The 24,394-nt window shown below is 40.8% G+C and overlaps 1 protein-coding gene across 1 annotated transcript; it reads left to right on the top strand.

The window, feature by feature from the left end:
- The first annotated feature begins 1,654 nt into the window (after positions 1-1,654).
- On the top strand, positions 1,655-23,032 carry TRAF6 (TNF receptor associated factor 6). Its single transcript, XM_044259099.1, has 7 exons — positions 1,655-1,831; positions 5,421-5,738; positions 9,409-9,559; positions 10,980-11,138; positions 12,534-12,605; positions 14,527-14,604; positions 16,505-23,032. The coding sequence occupies exons 2-7, from the start codon at positions 5,443-5,445 to the stop codon at positions 17,372-17,374; spliced, it is 1,626 nt and encodes a 541-aa protein (XP_044115034.1). The 5' UTR covers positions 1,655-1,831; positions 5,421-5,442; the 3' UTR covers positions 17,375-23,032.
- The last annotated feature ends 1,362 nt before the right edge of the window (positions 23,033-24,394 follow it).

Here is a 24,394-nt window from a genome sequence, read left to right as displayed (position 1 = left end):
ATCTCTCCCTTAAGGGTCAGAGGCCTTACTTCCACAGCTTACTAAAGATCTCTAATTGTATACTAGTAGGTATTTCAAGCTTCAGCGGGTGGAAACATACAAACTCCGGATTCTTTTCTCTCCCAGCCTGGTCCTCTCTCATTCCTCACCAACCACTCAGTTGCTCATCAAAAATATCAGAGTCCTGGGGCATCTGGGTGGCTCATTCAGTTAAGCGTCAGCCTTTGGCTCCAGGTCAAGATCCCTGGGTTCCTGGGGCACCTGGGTGGCTCAGTGGGTTAAAGCTTCTGCTTTCGGCTCGGGTCATGATCCCAGGGTCCTGGGATCAAGTCCTGCATCGGGCTCTCTGCTCAGCGGGGAGCCTGCTTCCCCCTCTCTCCCTGCCTGCCTCTCTGCCTACTTGTGATCTCTGTCTGTCAAATAAATAATAAAAAAAAAACAAAATCTTAAAAAAAAAAAAAAGATCCCTGGGTTCCTTCTCAGCAGGGAGCCTGCTTTTCCTTTTCCCTTTGCCCCTCCCTCTACTCATGCTCTCTCTCTCTCTCTCTCTCTCTCAAATAAGTAAGTAAAATCTTGAAAATATATATAACAGTCCCTCATTATCACCAGCTCAGACCCAATCAGCAAGTCCTATGATATGGGGCTCTCCCTCCAAAATGCATCCAGAATTTGCCCACTTCTAATTACACCCACTGCTGCCCAACACTTCAAGTCCCCACCTTTCCTGGAACACCACAATGTCCTTTTCCCCTTTGCCCTTGCTTCCATCCTTGTCCTTAGTCTTCACACAGCAGCCAGAGTGATTCCCATGCATGATTTCACATCTCTTCCCTCTCTTAAATCTCCTTTGCATGGATTACAAGACCTTGCATGATCTAGCCCTTGCCTGCCCTTCTGTTTCCATCTCTTACAACTCTCTACCTACTAGTCTTTTTTTTTTTTTCTCCCTCTCACAAGTCCCTTAAAAGTGATTTTAAAACTGTATTACCATTACCATTACCCTATAATACCCACCCCCCTTAGCGGTGAACATGAGCCACCAGAGATGGATGGGAATCTTTTGTGTATCTCCTGCAAAGTGTCAGTGACATTCCTTTGACGTTTGCTTCCAGTTAAACAGGGAGTGCAGGGAGTGCAAAATAGCTTTCCCATGACAGTGACAGAAAAGAAGATGGTGTCATTGGCAGCAGTTTCAAAGATATGCTTAATATATGGGTTTGACTCCCTTCGACTGGTTAAAGGAGAAGGACCAGGTGATAATAACAGAGGGTTCTAAGTACTGTGGAAACTTCCTGGCAAGTTGGGGAGGGATTTAAGAATTCCCGAAGGTCAAGTGATCTAACCCAGTTGGGGTTTTTTCCTGCTTGGATAGGGAAGCTATAGAAACGCTCCACCCACCCGCCCACACACCCACCCACACCCACACACACCAGTTCAGGACTGCGGTGTCTGGAATTCCAAGGTCGGATACCTATTCGAGAGCCGCAAAGGAAGCCCAGCCAGAGCGCACAGGGTTGACAGCGAGACCTGCTTGCGCCGAAGCCTGCGGGGTCCGTGGAGGACTGCCGCCAGGGGGCACCCGGGCCCCGCTAGGCCGCTCTGTCTCCGCCCCCGCCCGATCCCCGCCCCTCGCTGCGCAGGGAGAGCGGAGAAGGCGGAAGTAGGGGCGTCCGCGGCTGGGGCTTGGGCTCCGGGCGGGCCCGGGGTCGCAGCTGAAGCGGCCTTCGGGCAGGGAGATTGGCTTCCAGGTCGCCTCAGCTCGGAAGTGAGGAGCCTTGGCGGAGCCGAGTCGTGCTGCCGGCTGGAGTAGGCGGCCCAGCGGACGAAAGCGGTGAGTCTTCTTCAGACGTCTCCTCCCGGCGGCTGCGGCCTTATCCCCGAGGTTGGGGACGCCGTCCCCTCCTCTCCGGTTCCTCACAGGTTGGGGTCGCCGCCCCCCCGTCCCTTCGCTTCCCAGAGGTTGGGGAGGCCGCCCTCTGTCTCCTCGTTTCCCCTGGGGACGCCGACCCCTCTCCCCCATCTCTCTGCTCCCCCCGCCTGCGGGGACCCCCACCCCTCCCTCCATCCGCCAGAGGGAATCCCGCGCCCCCTTCCTTAGCCCTGCCTCCCTTCGCCCCGCATATTCCCCTTTTCAGAAAAGGAAATTGCCTCCTGGATTTTCCCGTCCCTCGGAGCTGTTACCAGCTTTTTTTTTTTTTTTTTTTTAAAGGAAAAAAACCAAAACGCAAACCTTTTAAGTTCCCATCGCTCTCTGTCACTGTCATGGGGGAAAGCTATTTTGGGGTTCCCTGTTGAACTCGATAGAGGTCCCAGGCAGCAAGTTTAAAAAGAAAAAAAAAAAAAAGTTCAGATGATATGAATGTTTCCTCCTCCGCCCCTGCGTTCGGTAGTTGTAGAGATTGTTCCAGACGCAGGGCTGATAAAGCTGTCCCTAGTATTTGGCTTTAGGGGAACTCCAGTTGAGAGTTAGGACTGTCTTGAATGTGAACAGAAAGCACCTAAAGTATTAGCAGCTTGGAATATATAGTATTTGCATGTTTCTCTGTTTCTCGGGAGAACAGGTTACTAATGTCTTGCTACACGGGGGTAGAAACGAGAAAAACTTGTCAAGAATGTCTGAGTGTTGGCCTTGTGAACCCAACCCACTGCCATAACATCCACTCCTCTGTGATTGCTGGGGAAGATAGAAGGGTTTTGCTGGTTTTGAGGTTGGGGTGCTTTAAGGACCTTGTGGCCTTTTAGTGACGCAAGGAAGGAATGTGTTTCATTCAGGCACTTGTTGCCCATGTGATGAGCAGAGTTTCGACCTGCATGTTCTGTATACTTCTCAGTATTTCAGAATTGTAAAGGCCAGACCTTTTCTGTGATAAGTTGGGATATGTGATGCTGATACACTGTTGGCTCTGTGGATTTTAAGAAGTTGTTCAGATCCTTGCCTCTAGGAGGAAAACAAATAGTGCCTAGGAAGGAGAATGGCTCTTGAATTTGTATTCAAAATTCAGATCTCACAGCTGACTGTTTTGCAGCACTCCTTGGCCAGTGCTGCACGTTTTGCAAGTCTTTGCATTTCAGGAATAGATTTTTTTTTTCCAAAGATTTTATTCATTCATTTACAGGCAGAGATCACAAGTAGGCAGAGAGGCAGGCAGAGAGAGATTGAGGGAGAAGCAGGCTCCCCGCCGAGCAGAGAGCCCTATATGGGGCTTGATCCCAGGATCCTGAGATCATGACCCGAGCTGAAGGCAGAGGCTTTAACCCACTGAGCCACCCAGGCGCCCCCAGGAATAGATTTTAAAGAGTTTGTGAATAGTTGTTTCTAAAGCTAGTAGAAGATAAAGGTACTTTCTCAGTATTTTGTTTTATTTAGTTTTACTTTATAGAATTTCTGTGTTTTGCCATGAATGAATTTTCCATTGACTTAAAAATGACCAATTCAAGACATACCTTGTTGATTTCTTTAGTTGAGATGCTTTCTCTCATTAGTATCTGTTGATTGTAGAGGAGCACATTTTTGGCATCACCATACTACCCCCTTCCCGAAGATACTTAACGTTGTACTCTTTGGATTATAATATATCCCCAGACACAATAGTATGTGGATTTAAGCCATGATGTACGACAAGCCATGATTTATGACAATATTTATTCATTTTGTAGTCTAAATAAGTCATCAGTGGTTATATCCCACAATATTTAATTAAGGCTGTGCTTTGTCAGAGTTCAAAAATAGTAGAAGTACAAGCCAGCAAATCTCTGAAGTAGTAATTGGTAAAACTTTATTGTACACACCAAAAAACTCTTTGCAAACCAGGAACAGGTGAACCAAAACATGGACTGAGGCTCAGGGGATATTGTTATAAAGCACCTTACAAGTGAGAAGGCTGTGACTGTTCATTCTTCACAGCTATTCAGTTTAATATTAGAACTTCTTTAAATGATAAGGGAATTGGCCAGTAGTTACTTTGTATCAACCTTGCTTAAGGTTTTGCCTATGATTTCCAGCAAGTTACTTAACTCTTTTATGCTCCATAGTTTCCACTTTGGTAAAATTGAGGCAGTAAAACTGTTAAATAAAATTGCTATATGGAACTGCACATCATAATAATTCTTTCTTCCAGATGCAGTTCTAAGTGCTTTGCACATACTAACACATTTAATCCTCAGTAATTCTGCGGTGGGCTTCATCATTATCTCTCTTTATACATGAGGGAACTGAAGCATAGAAGGTTACCTGATTCATCCAGGTCCTACACCAAATAATGGAGAAAAGAATTAAACCCCTGTCTCCAAATTCCAGCATCTAAGCTTCACCCACTGCCTCTCCAGCCAGAACAGTGCCTCTTCCTTTGTAGATCTTTTTGAGAAGAAGGTGTCTGGAAAAAGAAGGAGGTATGGAAGTAAAAGATACAGGATTACCATCCTAACCCATTGTTTGGCCTAGTGGCAGCCAGGATTTTCATATGAAACTGAGACAGGGAGGGGGATAAACATCTACCATATTGACTAGAGGCTTACATTCTGTTTATAGAACTATATCTGGCACATTATTATCTGTGCCAGATAATGCCTTATTATCAGGTGTAATTATCTGCAACAGAGACTTGGTTACATAGGCTGGGTATCACTTTTAGACATTGGCTTCTAATTCATAAATAGTGTAATGGTTCAGAATTTGAAGGTGTCCCACCTACCCATGAAAGCAATAGTTTTCCGTAGGCCAATGAAATCTCACGTGTTTTTCCAGTCATTAATAATGAGACATAGTCACTTGACCTGACTGAAGGCAAAAGGATGTACACATATATATTTTTTCAATTCCATTCTTTCTACATAATAGAAATCCCCACATTGAACATTTTGAAGTACTTGTAGAATTTTAAATCTAGAGGAAGAAACCAAGAGCCAAATTGTTAGGTTGCCCCAAATCCCACAACTGGTATTTGCACATGATCACCCGATTCCTTGCACATTGCTCTTCCTTGCACTGCTTGTTGGTCACTCTGTGTTCTTCACCTTACGATACTTGAAGGAACTTCAGTAGCATAATTCAGGTCTTCAGCAGATGCTTTGTGAGCAACTGTTATATGAAAGATCTGTGCTAAGTACTGAAGATATAAAAATTCTTGAGTTCAGTCACAGGAAACAGACATATAAGCAGATAATTATGATAAAACTAAGTGTTACTGTTGAGGTGCTTTTCTTCTCTTAATCTTATATTCTCTCTCCTAGATCATGAACTCCACAGCTCAAAAAATCATAGCCATAAAGCAAAGCTCAAAGAACTTTAAAAGTTTTCTATAAATAATATTAGCATAGCTAATGTACTTCAACTAAAAAGTGATTTGCATAGATAAGCTGTGACATGTATATGTGTGTATGTATATGTGTGTTAAGGCATTTTTTCCTCACTCTTTCTACAGAGCAATTGATAGTCACGTTACTATGAGTCTGCTACACTGTGAAAACAGCTGTGGATCCAGCCACTCTGAAAGTGACTGCTGTGCTGCCATGACCAGCTCCTGTAGCGCTGCTACGAAAGATGACAGTGTGAGTGGGACCACCAGCACGGGGAACCTCTCCAGTTCTTTTATGGAAGAGGTCCAGGGGTATGATGTGGAGTTTGACCCACCCCTGGAAAGCAAGTATGAATGCCCCATCTGCTTGATGGCATTACGGGAAGCAGTGCAAACACCCTGTGGCCACAGGTTCTGCAAAGCTTGCATCATCAAGTCAATAAGGTACGTGAGTGGGGTGCCTTGGTGGCACATTCAGTTGACCATCCGACTCTTGGTTTCAGCTCAGGTGGTGATCTCAGAGTCATGAAGGTCTGCACTCAGCTCAGTCTGCTTAAGACTCTTTCTGCCTCTCTCCACTGCGTGCATGTGTTTTCCCTCTTTCTCTCTCAAATAAATAAATAACTCTTGGAAAAAAAAAAAAAGGTATATGAACATAAGAACTGTATCCAGTAACAGGACCAAATAGAGAGAACATTATTACATAGAACACAAGACCTCCCAAGAGTAGTCTTACACGTAAAAAGTTACTTAGGGAAAAGCACACTGGACAGAAAATTGAGAAATTTAGATTGTTCCTCATTTCTGCTGTGGTATGAAAGGTAACTGCTGCTCTGTCCCCTCCTGACCCTCAGATAAATAAATAGGCAAATTAGCTATTTCTTTTTAAAGCAGTTCTGTTGCAGACTACGGCGTGAGACTCTATGCTTTAAGAAAATAATATAGAATAAATGTGTCTTAGGGGCACCTGGTTTGTTCAGTTGGAGGAACATGCAACTCTTGATCTCAGAGTTGTGGGTTTGAGCCCCATGTTGGGTACAGAGAGTACTTAAAAATAAAATTTAGAAAAAAATGTACTTTAAATGATGATGCTGTTGGAATCTGATAATCCCAGCCATATAAAGAATGTTTACTTAAGTGATTTACTTAAGTTTACGTAAGTGATGATTCTTATTTTAGCTGTGTTAAATTCTGTTACCTGGTGTCTGGACAACTGTAAAATAACGGATATTTTTAAAGAAAGTATTAATTGATGGCTCTACCTTCATAATATATCCCAAATCAAATCGTGTCTCATTACCTCCACTTGCTACTAACATCTGACTCACTTACAGGCCTCCTGCTTCTATCCTTGCCTTCTTCCAGACTGTTTTCAGTACAACCTGGTAAAATAAGATAATATCATCACTTCTCAGAGCATTGCAGCAAGTCGTCTGAGAATACAAGCCAAGGTCCTGTATGATAGTCCGTTTTCTGACCACCTCTCTACTACACTCCCCTTCCTTCCAGTTCATTCTGCTGTTTCTTGAACATATCAAGCGTGCTTTGTTCTGGGAGTTGGCTTTAACTGCTCTCTCTGCTTGGAGCACTGTTACTTCAGCTAATTGCTTAGCTAATACTCTTTCCTTTCCCCAGTATGGCTCACATCTCACCTTCTCATAGGTAATCGGGCCACCCTATTTATACCACAGCATGACTACCTCCCCCACTCTCTCAGTCTCCCTTAATTTACTTTTCTTTCTTCCTTAGCACTTTTCATCTTCTGAAATGCTGGGTCATTTGTCTGTTGTCTGCTTGTTTCATGAAGATAAGCTCCATGAGAGCAGGGGTTGAGATCTCTTATTTCTTGATATGTCCCAATTGCCAGAAACAGTGCCTGACACACAGTTGGTGCTCAGTAAATCATAGTTGCTTTAACCAATATGAAGGTAGATGGGATTTCCACAAGTGATTCAAATTCATTTCCTAAGAAATAGATACATTTTACTATAATTCAGAAGTAGATGGGAATATTTTCAGATGACTAAAGGATTCTATACAAACAAAAATAATAGAAGAAGGTGGGGGGGTTATGTTTTTCAGTCAATATCTAATTATATTGGTAAAATCATTCTTAAGTAGGTTAAGCTGGCTATTCACATGTCTTATAAGTTTTTCTCTTTCAACTTTTAAATTTACTTTAGCATAAAACATGAATTTAGGGTAACTACATCCATACTTGGGACTTGGCTTGATTTAAGTTACAAGGGAACATGGGACTTATGGCAATTCTTGAAAAAACTGTGTTACCCACTGTTGAGTTGGTGAGATCTATTGAGGGTAGGTTTTCTCACCCTCCTCCACGGCATTTAGGGCCAGATAATTTTTTGTTGTGGGAAATTATTGTGGAATGATTTAGTAGCATCCCTGGCCTCTGCTCATTGAAACTGTAGTATCCTCCCTCTCTCCAACTCACCCAGAGTGGTCTCCAGACATTGCCAAATGTCCCATGGGGGGCAGAATTGCCCTTGTGAGACCACTGGTTTAGAATGTGCATGAGAATGATGTTAAAGGCTCAGTTTTTGTTTGTTTGTTTATAATGATTTTTGTTTACGTCATTATGTAGGCAATAAAAGTGTATTGTTGGTTTTCCTGTGGGTACAAATGTATAGTATTTTACCAAGTGTCCCATGTCCCAGGAAGGTAGCTAATCTTTAGCAGTTTTTTAAAAAAGATTTTTTTTATTTATTTGATAGAGATCACATGTAGGCAGAGGGCAGGCAGAGAGATGGGGGAAGCAGGTTCCCCACTGAGCAGAGACCCCAATGCGGGGCTCCATCCCAGGACCCTGGGACCATGATCTGAGCTAAAGGCAGAGGCTTTAACCCACTGAGCCATCCAGATGCCCCTTTAGCAGTTTTTTAATAGAGTTCATGCAAGTAGTGGGACTTGGTCTGAAAAGGAAGTAAAACCCACAAAAGGAAGTCTGAGCCATTTTTTTTTCCTGTCTCCCTCTAAGTCACAAATGACCATTTAACTTTAACTCTGAAGTTCTTAAAGGAACCTTGCTGGAATTTTTCATCCCTTACAGTCATTCAAGGAATCAAAATCTATCTCAGTTCAATTCCATTTTCTTTTGGAGTGATTGCTAATACTTTGGACAGTGGTTTCCAATTTACTCTGTAAGGTTGTTTTTATTTTCTGTCACATAGGTTCTGGGCATCTATTTCTTTGCTTCCCAGAAAGTATTTGACAGTGTAGTAATAACATGCATTCTGAGAGAGGCTTCATAAAGATCATGGCTCTCACCTTTATTAATTCTGAGACCTTTGACAGCACACCCATTTCTCAGCAACTTTTACCTACAGCAGCAATTAGTACTGTTGGTTTACACGTAGGAGGTGCTCAACAAATATTTGAATGATTGAGTAGCCTACTTGACCTGCCATATTTTTTGAAGATTGAGACATTCCAAAAAGTTAAAGGGGAGTGACAGACACCCAAGCTTCCTGAGGATGCTTTTTCTATCATAAGATGGAATAAACCACTGGGAATCAGTACACAGAGGTGCTCTAACTCCCTACTACACTGTACCTTAAATAAACATAAAGGAAACCTTCTATTGCCAGTGAGCCAGAGTATTGTAATGACTGTTCAGAGTAAACCCAAAAACGTGACCTTGTATGGGTTTTGCTCATGGGTTTAATTTTTTGTTGTGACCGAGCAGCGCACTATAGGCGCGCTGCGCTGTCTGGCTGCTCAGGGGACAGAGGCCTTCCACACCGCCAGAGCGTCCACGCTTAACTTTCATTTCACTTCATGCCAATCAAAATACAGTTTTATTCAAGTAATTTTTCTCATTTTTTTGCTTTAAATCTGTCCCCAAATCTAAAATGCCCATAGTTTTTGATAGGTAACCTAATGGTACTAGTTGTATTTATTTCAGTAAAGAACCGTTGTTAAATTGTCCACAAAAGAACAGAATATTTTGGTGATACGCAGTATGACGTGTTAAGTTACTTTCCATAGGAAATAATCAATGAAGAACTTATATGCGGTGACTTAAAGTTTTGTGTTTTCCAATGTTAATATTTGTTTAAATCTACTAGAAGTGTATGTATCTTGTTTCTTTTAGGGATGCTGGCCACAAATGTCCAGTTGACAATGAAATATTGCTGGAAAATCAACTATTTCCTGATAATTTTGCAAAACGAGAGATTCTTTCTCTGATGGTGAAGTGTCCAAATGAAGGTTGTTTGCAGAAGATGGAACTGAGGCATCTTGAGGTATTAAAATTATTTTCTAGCTGTTAGCATATATATTCAAGCCGTGCCTAGAGGATGCGCACTTTGCTGTGTCCGTCTGTGCCTAGCATATAATAATTGGTTAATAAATTCTTGTTGAATTAATACCAATTCTTTCATAATTGAATACAAATATGAGTGGAAACCATATATTTCTTATTCCATATACTCTGGCTTTGCCCCAGTGATAAGAAGAAAGAAATCAGTATTCTACTACAAATTTTTTAGGTGGACATTATCTGCAATAAAACCCAGGAGTATTTCAAATGTAAGTGTCACATGTTAATCTCTTAATTTTGTTTCTCTTGTTTGGAAATAAGCAGCAAACTCCATATGGTTGCCCATCATCTGAGAATCTAAACCATACTTTTTTTCTCGGTTTTTCTAAGTTGTACATTTTATCATGAGCTAAATGGAGTCCTCCTACAGCTTGAGACTAGTTGACACAGTTAGCTAAAAGCATTAGCTTTTAAATTAAATAAAACAATTCTTGGTTGTTTTACAGGAATTAAATATTGTTTATGTTGTATTTGAAATTAAGTGTTTAAAATGTTTTTGTAGGGCACCTGGTTGGCTCAGTCAATTAAGTGTCTGCCTTTGGCTCAGGTCATGATCCCAGGGTGCTAGGATTGACCCCATGTTGGGCTCCCTGCTCAGTGGGGAGCCTGCTTCTGCCTCTTCCTCTGCTGCTGCCCCTGCTTGTGCTTTGCTCTCTCTCTCACTCGCTCTCTCAAATAAATAAAATCTTAAAACAAAACAAAACTTTGGTTTAACAGTGAGAAGCCAGTGCTCGCTTCGGCAGCACATATACTAAAAACAGTGAGAAGCCAATTAAATCTTTTAAAAAATAATAATAATAAAATGTATTTGCAGCGTGCCCACCTATACTTAGCTCCTTTTGAAGGAATGGTCCTTTTGACATGGTAATAAATTAATAATCAGAAAATCTGACTTCTTTCCCTAATTGGATACATGAACTTGACAATTCACATTCTATGTATAAACCTGTAATTCACAATCATAATTTAAATTCAGTAAGGGCAGTGAATTTAAATTCACTTAATGGGTGGCTAACTCCATTAAGTGTCTGACTCTTCATTGTGGCTCAGGACATGATCCCAGAATCATGGAATTGAGCCCCGTGTTTGGCTCTGTGCTCAGTGCAAAGTATGCTTGTCCCTCTCCCTCTGCTCCTCCTCCTGTTCGCTCCCTCTCTATCTCTAAAATAAATAAAATCTTTAAATAAAAAATAATTTCGATAAGACTTTCATATGGTGTGTGCTAGACAAAGCGGGTTCAGTAGCCCGTTCTATAAAAGGGAACAGTACAATCTTAGATTTATTTTTTAGGAAATTTCATAAGGATTGCAAATACTAATCTATTACATTTTTCCTTATTACAGGATCACCAAGCACATTGTGAGTTTACGCTCATGAATTGTCCCCAGTGTCAACGTCCCTTCCAAAAATGCCAGCTTAATATTCACATTCTTAAAGAGTGCCCGAGGAGACAGGTTTCTTGCATGAACTGTGCTGTGTTGATGGCATTTGAAGATAAAGAGGCATGTACTCACTTGGATTCGTTCATTTCACTACTCCTGTCAAAAAAGTTTTAATGCACATTTGAGGATATAGAAGAGGATGTTACTCCCATCTGAATCTGTATTATCAGTGGTGGGAAGATTGACTTTTAAGAAAAAGGGGCCAGTAAACCATTTTAGTAAGTGTAGAGTTTATACTTCTGTATCTTCCTTAGAAAACATTGTTTATACAACTTAACCACTGGAGTAGATCTGCAAGTAACACAAGTTTCTAGGGAAGACCAATGCGGATCTCCTTTTCTATGTGATATTTTAAAGGCACTAATTTTGGATTAGGGACAAACAAGTAGAATAAGTACTTTGTCAGACTTACACTTTTCTTTTTGAAAAAGAGAATGGGTGGTTAAAACTTCTATGGAGAATAAATTAAAAACCACAAAATGTGTTCCTTTGGTGATAATTTATTGAGCTACACCCGTGTAGTGAAGCCACTTTTCTGTACATATGTTTTACTTCAATTAAATGTTTATCTTTAAAAAGAAATGTCATGGTGCTTACAGCATCATATTGTTAGAGCGGTTTTCCATTCAGAAACTGAGATGTAAAGAGGTTAAGTAATTTTATGTTAATATAGTCAGTGGCAAAGCTAGCACTGAGATCTAGTCCAGGATCCCCATCCTGTGTCCTCTTTACTAAAATAACCTACCTATAATTTATGTTTTTTTAGAGCTATGAAGATTCTGCTTTAAACTTTATTTATTATAAATTTATCTTGATAATTTTTTCCTACTTTCTTAGAAGGTCAAGCATAGTCATTAAGTGGATGAAATATTAAAGAAGTCTGCTAACTTGCTAAACACGTAGAGAAATCTGAGGCAAAATTAGAGCAAGTTGATGTCTTCCTAAACTTAAGTAGGTTAAGTGGACTTAACCGGGAAGCTTCGTTACTTCTCAGTATATCAACTAAACTAAGTTCATTGTATTCTGGAAGGACAGAGCTCATCTGGGGCATCTGAGAACCTGGGCACCAAAGCTTCTTGCTCTAATAATACTTCTAGTCTTTTAACCTCCCTGGTAAGAGTTTTAGTTAAGTTGTCATGCTGCTGCTGTTGGACAGTTATACTATTGGTAAATTTTATCCAAACTAGTCACAGAAGAAGTTCAAAAGAAATGATTTAAAAGATTCTTGTGTATACTACTCATATTCTTCTAAAGAGCTGGAAGGTGAGATGAATCTGTCATTACTACACATGGCTCCCTTTGGAGAGAAAATAACCTTCGTACATTAATCTTACAATTGTGTCGGGCACCAATTGAAGTCCTTAATTTTTTTTATAGTGAATTACTTTTTATAAAAATAGATTACTTTTTCAGATTTTCTCATGATTTTTTTTATTTTTCTCTAATAAAATTTAGATCCATGACCAGAATTGTCCTTTGGCAAATGTCATCTGTGAATACTGCAATACCATGCTCATCAGAGAACAGGTATAGTGATTCCCTTTTGTAAGTGAATATTTCCATTAGTAGATTAAAGAAATGAGTTAGGTTTTTAATGGGAAATTTGAATCAATAAGGCAAAATGAATACAGGTTGAAGAAGTATTAAAACTGAAAAGTTTTCATGTAAATTAGTGTAGTACTTTCAAAAGAACAAAATATTCAGCCCTAAGTACTTAAAATTCCTAAGTCATTAACCTAATACCCATGTTTGTATATATTCATAAAAATTCCTACCAAACCTGGGTCATTTTAAGATAAAAATAATTTTTAAAATACCCATTTAAAGAAAGAAAAAACTTAGAGAAATACGTATTTGCACACTGTGTAACAGGGATCTTAGGTGACAGTGAGAGAACAATGAAACTGATGAAAGCAAGTCTGTTCAGTAGCCAAGCATTATTTGTAGCTGTAGCCCTGAGACATAGTGGGACATTTTGCGATTTCCAAGCTCGGTAGCGCCTCTATTCATTCTTGCCATAGACTGCTAATGGGCATCATCAAAAGTAGTAGTTAGAATAGAAAACTGCACATTTGTATTAATGGAGAAAGGAAAATTCCATCTGATTGTTATCCTTTGACATTTGGGGAGTTTACCCACAAAATATGACTATTAGTCACTAAATACTTATACACCCATGAAATCTGCAAACCCGAGATCGTAATTGATTACCTGACTAAGTAGCAGCAAGCAAAACCCGTCACTTGACTAAACTTTTCCATTTGTCTTTTAACAGAGTCTTTTAGGGTTCTTTTCTCAATAAAGCCTTAATTTGAAGGTGTTAAACTTCTTTTTGCTTATGAAGTCTCACCTCGTTGGTTTTCTTTTTTGCTCTTCATTTGAGGGAAACTGTGTATCACATATTAAACCCAACAAAAATAAAATAATGTAGGAAAAAAACTCTAGGTTAAGAGAAAACCTAGATTTTGATCTTGGCTGTACCCCTAACTTGCCCACTGATCTGTGACAAGAAAAGTGACATTCTACATCAGGAATCAGCAGATCAGCCCATCAGCCAGTCTGGCCCACTGCTTGTTTTGTAAATACATTTAATGGAACACAGCCATGCCCACATGTGGGTGTGTTGTACATGGCTACTGTACCACAACAGTAAGAGTTGAATACTAGTGACAGAAACCGTAAGCCCATAAAGCTGAAAATACCTACTATATATCCCTTTACCAAAAATTCTGCAGACCACTGTTCTAAATTATGCAAAATGAAGAATTGGACTAAGTAGTTTCTACAGTCATTTCTGCTTGAAGTAGCTATGATGAATATAGTCTAACTAAATTTCTAAAGGGAATTTGGCACCACTTTCAAAGGACATCATTCTGCATAATGGATCTCACCTTGAAGAATGTGTTGTAGAATCCCCAAATCAAAGGCTGAGACTTTCTTTAGAACTTCTCTTAATGTGCTTAAAATACCTTCTAACATCTGCATCTGCCCATGGTAACCAAAACCTGCTCTGGTTAAAAGAAAGTAAGAAGATTTATGAGAGCCAGTCACGAGGGAAATAATGGCCGCAGCCAGTGGTTTCAGGGTATGCAGTTAACTGGTCCCTATTTGCAGTCAGAAGGTGCTTTTTCTCTGAAGTGCCACTAGAGGGGGTTAGTTCCTAGCAATAAAAACAAAGGCATTTTCTGGAAATTTGAGAGGTTTGGGGCGATGGTATGAAATGTTGCTCTTTCCCTTCTCTGTGACTTTTGGAAGTAAATATTATTTTGATCTTTGTGGGCCACATGATTCCTATTGCTACCACTCAACTCTGCATTGTGCAAAAGCACTCATAGACAATACGTGATTTTGTTCAGATAAAATGTAAATCTTTTTTTCAAATTTGATCATTAAACTAGAACATGATATGCAGGGAGAACCATTTTTCAACCTTCGTTTTGGTTTTCAGATGCCTAATCACTATGATCTAGACTGTCCGACAGCCCCAGTTCCATGCACTTTCAGTACTTTCGGTTGCCATGTAAAGGTAGGAGTTTTTTCTTTCTTTTTTATACTTGAATGTTGAAGAATTCTGTTCTGTAGTGGAGTTGAGAATACCAGTGGAAGGGGATATGGTTGACATGCAGTGTGTAAGTTTTGAACTCCAAAGAGAAATTGGAACTCAGAATATTGATTTGGGGAAGTGGTTCATGATGATAATGGAAGGTCAGTCGAGATCATATAGAGTGAATGTACAGGAAGGAGAAGCAGACCATCAAAGGAGTTATGAACAGACTGTATTAGAAATTGGTGACTCAGGCAAGGAAAAGGTGGTATTGTTATGTTCTCCAGAATTAGTTTCGATACTAGTGATCGGTTGTGTCAAATATTTGAGATTGATTGTTATTAAAGATTTTATTTATTTACCTGACAGAGACGGACATAGCGAGAGAGGGAGCACAAGCAGGATGAGTGAGAGGGAGAAGCAGGCTTCCCGCTGAGCAGGGAGCCCAATGCGGGGCCCAGTCCCAGGACCTGGGGATCATGACCTGAACCGAAGGCAGATGCTTAACAACTGAGTCACCCAGATGCCCCACTGATGGCTATTTTTTTTAAAGATTGATTTATTTAGAGAGCGAAAGAGCATGTGTGCCCCAGGGGAAGGGGCAAAGAGAGAAAGTATCTTAAGCTGACTCCCCACAAAGAGCCCACCCCAACTGAGGGTCTTGATCTCACAACCCTGAGAACATGACCTGAACTGAAACCAAGAGTCGGCCATTTCACTGACTGTGCTGTCCAGGCGCTCCAGAGAGCGATGGGTTATTAATGATAAGTCATTCTCTCTGGAGAGTCCAGCTATACTTTTCCTTTTCCTTTTTTTTTTTTTTAAATAATCATGCATTTAATAATTTTAAGAATAAAGTGAAGAAATGGTATACACTATGATTACATTTTGTGGGAAGATTCTGTATTGTATGCAGAGAGAAGATGACTTGGAGGAGATATATCAAAATGTTAATGGGGGAGGCGCCTGGGTGGCTCAGTTGGTTAAGAGTCTGTCTTCAGCTCAGGTCATGATCCTGTCCTGGGATTGAGCCCTGAGTCAGGATCCCTATTCAGTATAGAGTCGGCTTTTCCCTCTCCTCCCCACTCATGTTCTTTCTCACTGTCTTTGTCTCTCTCTCAGATAAATAAAATCTTTAAAAAAATGTTAGTTAGGTGAGATCATAGATAATTCATTTTTTCTTGGTCATCTGTATTTTCTGTTTTTTTTATAATATATGTGATTTACTTTTATACTAAAAGTTATATCAAATATTTTTTCATATAATAAGATGTTCTTGATATGAGAAGAGAGTGGAGACAAGAAAGATTATACTTTGTAGCGTTTGGGAAGCAAATTGGGTACAGCACAGATGGACTCCTTTCAGCTGTAAAAGGAAGAAGGAGAAAATGGTATTAGCTGAAGAGAGACATGAGCTCAACAGAGATGTACCCTTTTTTTCAGTAGAAAAGCTGTACTATATTCTGAGGGAAAGGGTAAAGGGGAGGGAATGAAGATAAAGGAGAAAGGGTATAACTGAGCAAAACCTCCTAGGTCTTAAAAAGGTGGGTGCCAGTGAGAGCCCAGGTGAAGCATTAATGTTGGACAGGCAGAGATGGCTGAGTTAGAGGGGAAGGATAGGGATAGATCCTGCTACTGTAGTAGGTGGGAGGGAGATTTATCCGAGTGAAAGGTGAAAGTATTCAGCGCGTAGCTTCACTTAATCAGTAAATAAAGACACAAGACCTTCTCACTGGATCAAGAATCTGATGAAGACGGAAGGTTGTAGGGGATTGAGGGAAGCGGTGACATTACTTCAGAACCTTTAATGTGGCTTGGCTAGGTCCCTTTCCTAGTCCTCACAGTATCTAGTCCCAGCCTAAGGCTTGTGCTTGGTTTTTAGATGCAGAGGAATCACTTGGCTCGCCACCTGCAAGAGAACACGCAGTCGCATATGAGAATGCTGGCTCAGGCTGTCCAGAGTTTGAGCCTTGCCCTAACTCCTGTACCTCCGCGCGACATGCCGCCGTACGATTCCTCCTCCGTGTCCCGGGTCTCCGCTTCATGCCACCCAGAGGTCCATAATTTCCAAGAAACCATTCAGCAGTTAGAGGGTCGCCTCGTGAGACAAGACCATCAAATCCGAGAGCTAACTGCTAAGATGGAAACTCAGAGCATGCACGTAAGTGAGCTCAAACGAACGATTCGAACACTTGAAGACAAAGTTGCTGAAATAGAAGCGCAGCAGTGCAACGGGATCTACATCTGGAAGATCGGCAACTTCGGGATGCACCTGAAGTCTCAGGAAGAGGAGAAACCCGTTGTCATTCACAGCCCTGGCTTCTACACAGGCAAACCCGGGTACAAACTGTGCATGCGCCTGCATCTCCAGCTACCCACTGCTCAGCGCTGTGCTAACTACATATCCCTCTTTGTGCACACAATGCAGGGGGAGTATGACAGCCACCTCCCTTGGCCCTTCCAGGGTACAATACGCCTTGCGATCCTTGATCAGTCTGAAGCGCCGGTAAGGCAAAACCATGAAGAGATCATGGACGCCAAACCTGAGCTTCTCGCCTTCCAGAGACCCACGATCCCACGGAACCCAAAAGGCTTTGGCTACGTGACTTTTATGCATCTGGAAGCCCTAAGACAGAGAACCTTCATCAAGGATGATACTTTATTAGTACGCTGTGAGGTCTCCACCCGCTTCGACATGGGCAGTCTCCGGAGGGAGGGTTTTCAGCCACGAAGTACTGATTCAGGGACATAGCTTCCCTGCATTTGTTCCAAAACCAAAAGCCATCTGGAGAAAGCAGTGTCTTTCCTTGCCTGGTTCTCAGTAAGACGCAAACCGAAAAAGAAGTGGGAGGGATGTAATACTCACCAGGGAATGTTGTTCGACGGGTCACTTACCACTTCTTCCTGTTACAAATCTCTGAAGCGGTTTTTTCCGCCCTTGGGAATCTACACGTTCTGTGCTTTCTCAAAAACTGAAGTGCCTGTGGCATATTGCAGCGGCTCTTTTGTCATTTAGTATACCTCTCTGGTGTACCTCCGTGGGCTTTTGCTCAGTGTGTTTGATTGTTGGAAAGCCCAGGGTTGGACTAGAAAAGCTCAGACCTTTTAATAATAATGGACATGCCTTAAAACTTCAGCTTATTTTTATATTATATGTAATATATTAAACTTGAGAATCACTACTGCCTCGTGCTGGTGCCAGCGAGAATTATTACTCTGGAGCTGAGTTCTCATTTTATTTGACCTTGTATGGATTTCAGAGGATTTGAACATTAATCCTTGGAAAGCTTAAGTTCTCATTCACTCTAGCCCCCCTACTCCCAGGGTGTTACTAAGGATACACAGAAACTAGTTGAAACCCTAAATATGACCTTACTTATTTGGTGTAAACACCTTGTCTTCTTATTTAAATATTCCATTCTGTCTGGCTTACATATTTCCTTAGGGCTACTGGTAGCATCTTCTCCAGAGTTAAGAATACTGACAACCACATGGGTACCGACTGCCAGTGTTATGCTGTAAATCCCCTCTCTGTCCGTTCAGTGCAGAGTGAATTCCAGAGAAGGTACTGAACACCTTTTGGTAGTTGTTAATTGGAACAAAACTGATTTCCTAAAAACAGAATTTCTTAATACTTGGAAGATCACTGGAGATAACCTGAGAGGTCATCAGATCAAGGTGGGAAGTCACAGTGGTTCTATCAGGACTTAGCCTGTGTAGGTTGCTTTGGTCCAACAATACTTAGTTGAGGAGGTTTGTGTGGAATGTATTGAAGTGGCTGAAAGTTCCTAATAGGGATAGGGAGAGATGATTTTTTGTGCCGTTGATTTGTTAAGGCCTGTAGATACTAAATATTGACTGAAATTTTGTTCTCAGGGAGTCCCACAGCTAGTATAGGCTCTTAGAAGAATCTGAGAAGACTCACACTCTGTGCTGTTTACACAAGATTGTTTAATGCTGTCTGGTCATGAGAGATGGAATTATATCTTTCAAGGGGCCAAATCAGAGCTCCCTGACCAGCATTGAAGATGAGCCTTAATTTCAAGAGGAAGCCAACGGGACCTTGTCTGTGGAGAAGAAGGTTTCAATTCCAGGTAAACCTAGCAAGTGTCACTTTGACCTTTCCCTGTACTTGTGTTTCTGCCCTTCCTCTCTACCCCGCATTTAGGCTTCTGCTCTGATGCATTCATGTTACACAGTAAAAATAAAGGTCATGCAGAAATCCTGTTCCTCAGAGTTACCAACCTTACCACCTGCTCATCACTGGTTTCCAGTTTACTTGCTGGCAGTTGGTGTCCCTTAGCTGTTGTGCCTTCCAACTAGCTCCTGAGAATCATTGCAGCACCCCCCTCTGGGTTGGGAGCCCTGCACTGCTACTGTTCTTGTGCTTGTTTGTCAGTGAATAATTATTGAGTTCCATTTAAGAAGTAAACGATAAGCTTTTTTTGTTGCATAGAGAAAGTCTAAAGGAGATACGCTTTTTTGAACTATTTTTGATAACTTCTAGTCTTTGTGCTTTCTTAGTATGTTTTATATTTCCTACAATAAACCTATATTTTTATCAGAGGGAAAAAAAATGTTGCCACAAATCATTCAACCCCACCAAAAAAGGAAATACTATTTAAAAACTTCCTGGTCAGATTTCTATTAAAAGCAGGGCTGTGCATTAGGTACTGAAGCCAGTCATTTCCTGCTTTGGTTAGTTTATTTTTTTTTTTCCTACTAACTGTTTAATCCAAACAAAAGCAGTTTTTTGCCTAATTTCAACTTCTAGCTTCAAGTTTCTCATCTTCTAGAATGAGTTGCTGTAGATGTGTTTCTAAGGTCCGCTCCAGCCATAAAATTCTGTTTTAAGAAATTAAGTCCTAACCAGCAGAGCGCTGACAATCCTTATTAAAGGATTTTGCTACTAGGAAATTGCTCTACCTTATTTTTTGCTGACATCATACTTTACTTCAAATGTCGTATCCCATCAGCTGGGTCTCAATTCAAATCAGTTTTTTTTTCACCCCCAAACATGTGGCATTTTGTAAGAAACCAGGTACTTTATATACTGGTCATTCACTGGGAATATGAAATGAAAGTAATGTTCAAACTGTCATTCCAAATAGAAATTTTTGTTAAGACTTGACCTCAGAATCAAGCCTGAGATGGAAAAGCCGGTCTCTTACATTTTTTCAGTCTACCCAACTCAAACATGCCGGCTTCACTCAACCAGCTTTCAAGTGTTTGCACCGTGTATTTTTATTTTATTAACCTTTGAACATGTTGATCTTCTGACATCATTCCTGAACATAGCGAAATCGTTTCCTCTTTTCCCAGAGAGGTCTAACCCAGTGTTGGAGGGAACTGGCCACAAGTCATGTATTTGGCTGTGGGAAAACAAGTCAGGATGTTGATTAGTAGTTCGGGAGTTTTTACTGTCCTTTGGCCAGGACAGCGGTGAAGCTTCCAGCTATCGTACAGGATGATTCAGCTTTTACTGTGGGGGCCAGTCAAGGGAAATGGAATAAAAGGCGAGTTTTTTCCTCTAATGGTGGGCTAATACAGAGATGTTGGATGATACCTGACGGTTTTGTGACAGGTGTAAAATTAAGGTCTCGATTACTGTTTCTGTACCAGTAAAGTCTTAGATAAACTAAGCATGAATTACGAATTAGGAATTATGCATGCAGTTAGAATATATCCTCCTGTAAGAGGAGCAGTTGCTTGTCATTCCTTTATCCAGGAACCCTCCGATCTCTGGTGACTGGAAAACATTTTCAATTAGGAGAGAGGTTTTTCTAACTTAAGCCTTGAAAGCACTGTACTTCAGTTACTCCAGCTCTCTTCTTGGCTTGCCTCAATTTAATTATGAATTTCGTTCATCATTTATATAAAATACCATTAGGTCTCTTTTGTGGTGCCTAGTTTTCCCTGTACTTGTGTTTCTGCCCTTCCTCTCTACCCCGCATTTAGGCTAAATTTTCCAGATTCACATGATAAGTCACAGTTAAGTGTCACAGTTGATGCCATTGCGTTCTATAGAACGGAGATGACACTTCCGAATTCCCAGTCTCCAGAAGTTGATTTGATGAAATCATTAATTAGATGGCTCTCTACAGATTGTGGTGTTCAATTACAGCCTTCACTTTCAGTCACACGCTTGGCAAAGAGAGGCCTATTTGTTTCTCTAAATGTCACCTAAGCCTTTAATGTTTTAAAGCTTTTTCCTCCCCCAAAATTGTTATTATAAAGTTATGAAATACTGAAAAATCATTCTAGATGGGGCAGGCATGTTGAGCGAGGAGATGTGCTCTTTTCTTTCCTCCTCCTAGTGCTCTCAGCTGGACGCTAGCCCCGTGTTTAGGACAAGAGGGAAGGAGAGGCTGACTCTTCTGCTCTCTCAAGGCTTGCCGCTCTGAATGTCCCCCCTGGAAAGGCACCAGAGAACCGTGGCAATTACCCCTCCCAGCTGTGGTTTCTGAAAGGAAGAGCCTTCTCCTGTTAGAGCTGCCTTGCCTCTTCCAGCTGATGGCGTTTATCCGAGTCCTTGCAGGTAGATTTCAGGGTAAGAGCTAAAGGGCCAATGGGAAGAAGAGCACATGGGTTCCTGTATTTCGAGAAAGAAGTGCTGCCAGTCTTAGAAGCCCAGAATTACAGTTTCACTCCTGTCCGAAGGAGAATGAAAATCGGGGGGCAGGGCCAGTGTTCTGTTCACGGTTTCAGCACCGTGCCGGGTTTAAGATACACACTCACATGTTTAGTAATGAACTGTTAATGAAAAAACTGGTTAAATTGGTTTTAATTTAATTTAAATTGGTTTTAATTGGCAGTTTATTTGTCATGTAAGTTTCAGATGGCTTGGTGTAGATGGGTTTGGTTGTTTTGTTCTGTTTTGTTGCTTTTCTCCCCAGTGCTTTCTTTATGAAATTTTTCAAACATGCAAAGACGTTGGATGAATTTTGTAGCAAACAGCCACCACCTAGAACTTACAAATAACATTTTGTAACATTAGCTTTATCGCTTCGTACATGTTAATTTTAATGAGACTTCTTCAAGTTTGGTTTCTCTTTAAAAACTTCAGATAATTAATTAGCTTCAGTCAAGTCATCTTAAACTCTTTGGGCGAACTTGTGGTATTTGAGTTGTAGCTAAAATTGTGGCCTTCACTTTCAGCTAGTTTTCAGTTTGTAAGTCTGTTATGCTGAATTTTAATCTTATTTATTTTGCCTGAAGGGATGCTTTTTATAATGGATTTATTTGAAAGTTCTTGATCAGTTGTGCAGAATATTCTGATGTTATTTTCACACTTGATAAATTATCCAATTAATTTCTCTGGTGAGAATGTAATTTTTGGCCCATTTTGCTTACACAGGGTTCCAGGATTATGTTCCCAGAGGGCTGGAGAAGCAATGTAATTTAGTATATATACCATTAGATTAGAAGCTAAGAGACTTAGGTTTTACTCCTGACTGACCATGGGCAAATCATTTCTCTTTGTCTTTGTGTCTGTCTATTTACTTGTAAAGAGGGATAGAATCTAAAATTTAGATACAATTAAGTAACAGGCAACATTTATTAATGCTTGGATCTTTTAAGAAAGAGGCTTTACGAATCCAGGGAGGCTACTATAATTCTGTAACTATGCCAAGCTATGGGGTGGAAACTGATGTGAAAAATGGAAGCACATGCAGGGGTCAAAGTGTCATCAAAAAGCCTGCTGTGGCTCAGAATTTACTTTGGCTAGAGGAGTTGTGAGCAGTTTTCCTAATCCATCTGGACTCAAAATAATGCTTTGTAAGAGGGAGTGAATGCAAAGATGAGAGCCAGTGGCTCACCATAGACTGAAAACCAGTGTTCAGCGGAAGAGTAGGATATGTGGAAGGGAGGGCTTAAAGGCATTATCCAGATTCACTGCCACACACCGTTCACTGCTCGCTCCAACCATCCCTCCATCCCCATGCCCAACACAGAGAACAAGCCTCGCACCCCACCCCTACCCCGGTCTCCGGTCAGGTCAGTACAACTGGATTGCAGGGTTGGTGGAGGGATCAGCAGGGTCTCCCCTCCATTTAGTAGATAAGTGTGACCTGTTCTTTCCAACCCTAGGTTGTGCATATAGATTGATATTTCTGTCACAAAGGCACTTGGAGATTTTACATTACATCATGTCTTGCTGGTGGTTACAAGAATACGACCAAAACCGTGTTTCTTGAATGGCACCTTCCTGAATGTTAATGTCGACGAAGACAGAGGCCAGACTGACAGTTCTGCCCACTCCCATCTGTTGTGGATATTCTCTTCTCAGCCTGCATTTAGCACTGATAGCTTTACCAAAGAAGTAGTCCTACTTAAAATGAACTATATATATTAGAATATAACTGGTATTCCGAGTGTTTGTTTTAATAAAATAACCACACTGCTTTGATTTTTGCTTTATCTCTGTTTTATTTTGGAGACCAACTCACTACATTGGGAGGGAAGAATGATCCCAGGTACTCGTTCACATATGAAATACAATTAATATTTTGCTTCTCCAGGAAATGGTAAATGAGGATTCATTCTAGCCCTTGGTTTAATCTGTGGTTTCTTCCTTGGTCTTTTTTTTTTTTTTTAAGATTTTATTTATTTATTTGACAGACAGAGATCACAAGTAGGCAGAGAGGCAGGCAGAGAGAGAGGAGGAAGCAGGCTCCCTGCTAGGCAGAGAGCGGTATGCGGGGCTCCATCCCAGGACCCTGAGCTCATGACCTGAGCCGAAGGCAGAGGCTTAACCTACTGAGCCACCCAGGCGCCCCTCTTCCTTGGTCTTTTCAAACTGCATTTTGCTAAGTAAAGTTGGGTTCAAAGAGAAAGAAACATTTCCACAACCATTTTAGGCCCAGTAGAAGCCAGAAATGGCATGGACTTAGTCCTAACTGATAAATGAAAAACTGCAACTCTAAGGGCCAAGGCCATCCCACCGCTCCTTCCTTGGCAAAATCCCCTAGACAGGTTTTTAAGTGATGGTTGCCTCTATTGTGCGGCAAAAAAAGCATTTTTAGGAAGCTTTCTGTGGGTCAATCCCGTCTCTTCTAAAGTAGACTCAGTTTCCCTAAGTGGAACATACAGGTTGGTCAAGCATGCAAGTGTTCTACAAAATGCCATCTTAATTCTTGGAAAGTTCCAAAAGTAAAATACTGTTATTAATCCCAGAATAAGCCATAATTTTTTTTTAAACTCCACTCTAATTTGGGTTTCTTGACACTTACCTTACTTCTAGTCTATTCTTGTGGATGCCTTGTTACAGTTGTCACATTTTTAAAATTACCTTTTTTATGGGGACCAACAGGGGCAGGGTTTGTTCATGAAGTGACGGTTTTAATCTTGTCAGGAAATGATACATAATCACAATAATTTTTGCTTGGTCTGCGTAGGGATTTGCACATTTTAATATAAAAGTGAATCAGCAAGTCTGAACTTCACAGAATTTACACTTTTGAAAACTAATAAAAGCACACTGAGATTCAGATTCCGAAATCCTGAAAAATAATCCTCATCATTACCCCAGACCTTCTCACTGGCTGCTCTGCCCTGATTGTCAGAGGTTGATTTAAAAACAACAACAAAAAAAAGCAAACCCTGTTCAAGAAGGTCTAGTTTCTTAATCCCAGCTGCTTCCCTCTGGCCAGCCTTTTTTTTTTTTTTTTAATATAAATGTATTGTTATTTTTTTATTATGTTCAGTTAACCAACATACAGTACATCATTAGTTTCTGATGTAGTGTGCAATGATTCATTAATTGCGTGTA

Source organism: Neovison vison, chromosome 7 (genome assembly GCF_020171115.1).
Source record: "Neovison vison isolate M4711 chromosome 7, ASM_NN_V1, whole genome shotgun sequence".
Lineage (NCBI taxonomy): Eukaryota > Metazoa > Chordata > Mammalia > Carnivora > Mustelidae > Neogale > Neogale vison.
Note: the sequence above shows the minus strand (reverse complement) of the source record. Positions and strands in the feature narration are given on the sequence as shown.

What these genes read in the sequence shown, in the direction of transcription:
- TRAF6 (XM_044259099.1), top strand. Translation starts at nt 5,443, where the DNA reads ATGAGTCTGCTACACTGTGAAAACAGCTGTGGATCCAGCCACTCTGAA. An exon ending in TGCATCATCAAGTCAATAAG is followed by an intron (nt 5,739 to 9,408) that starts GTACGTGAGTGG and finishes TGTTTCTTTTAG; the next exon opens with GGATGCTGGCCACAAATGTC. An exon ending in CTTTCGGTTGCCATGTAAAG is followed by an intron (nt 14,605 to 16,504) that starts GTAGGAGTTTTT and finishes CTTGGTTTTTAG; the next exon opens with ATGCAGAGGAATCACTTGGC.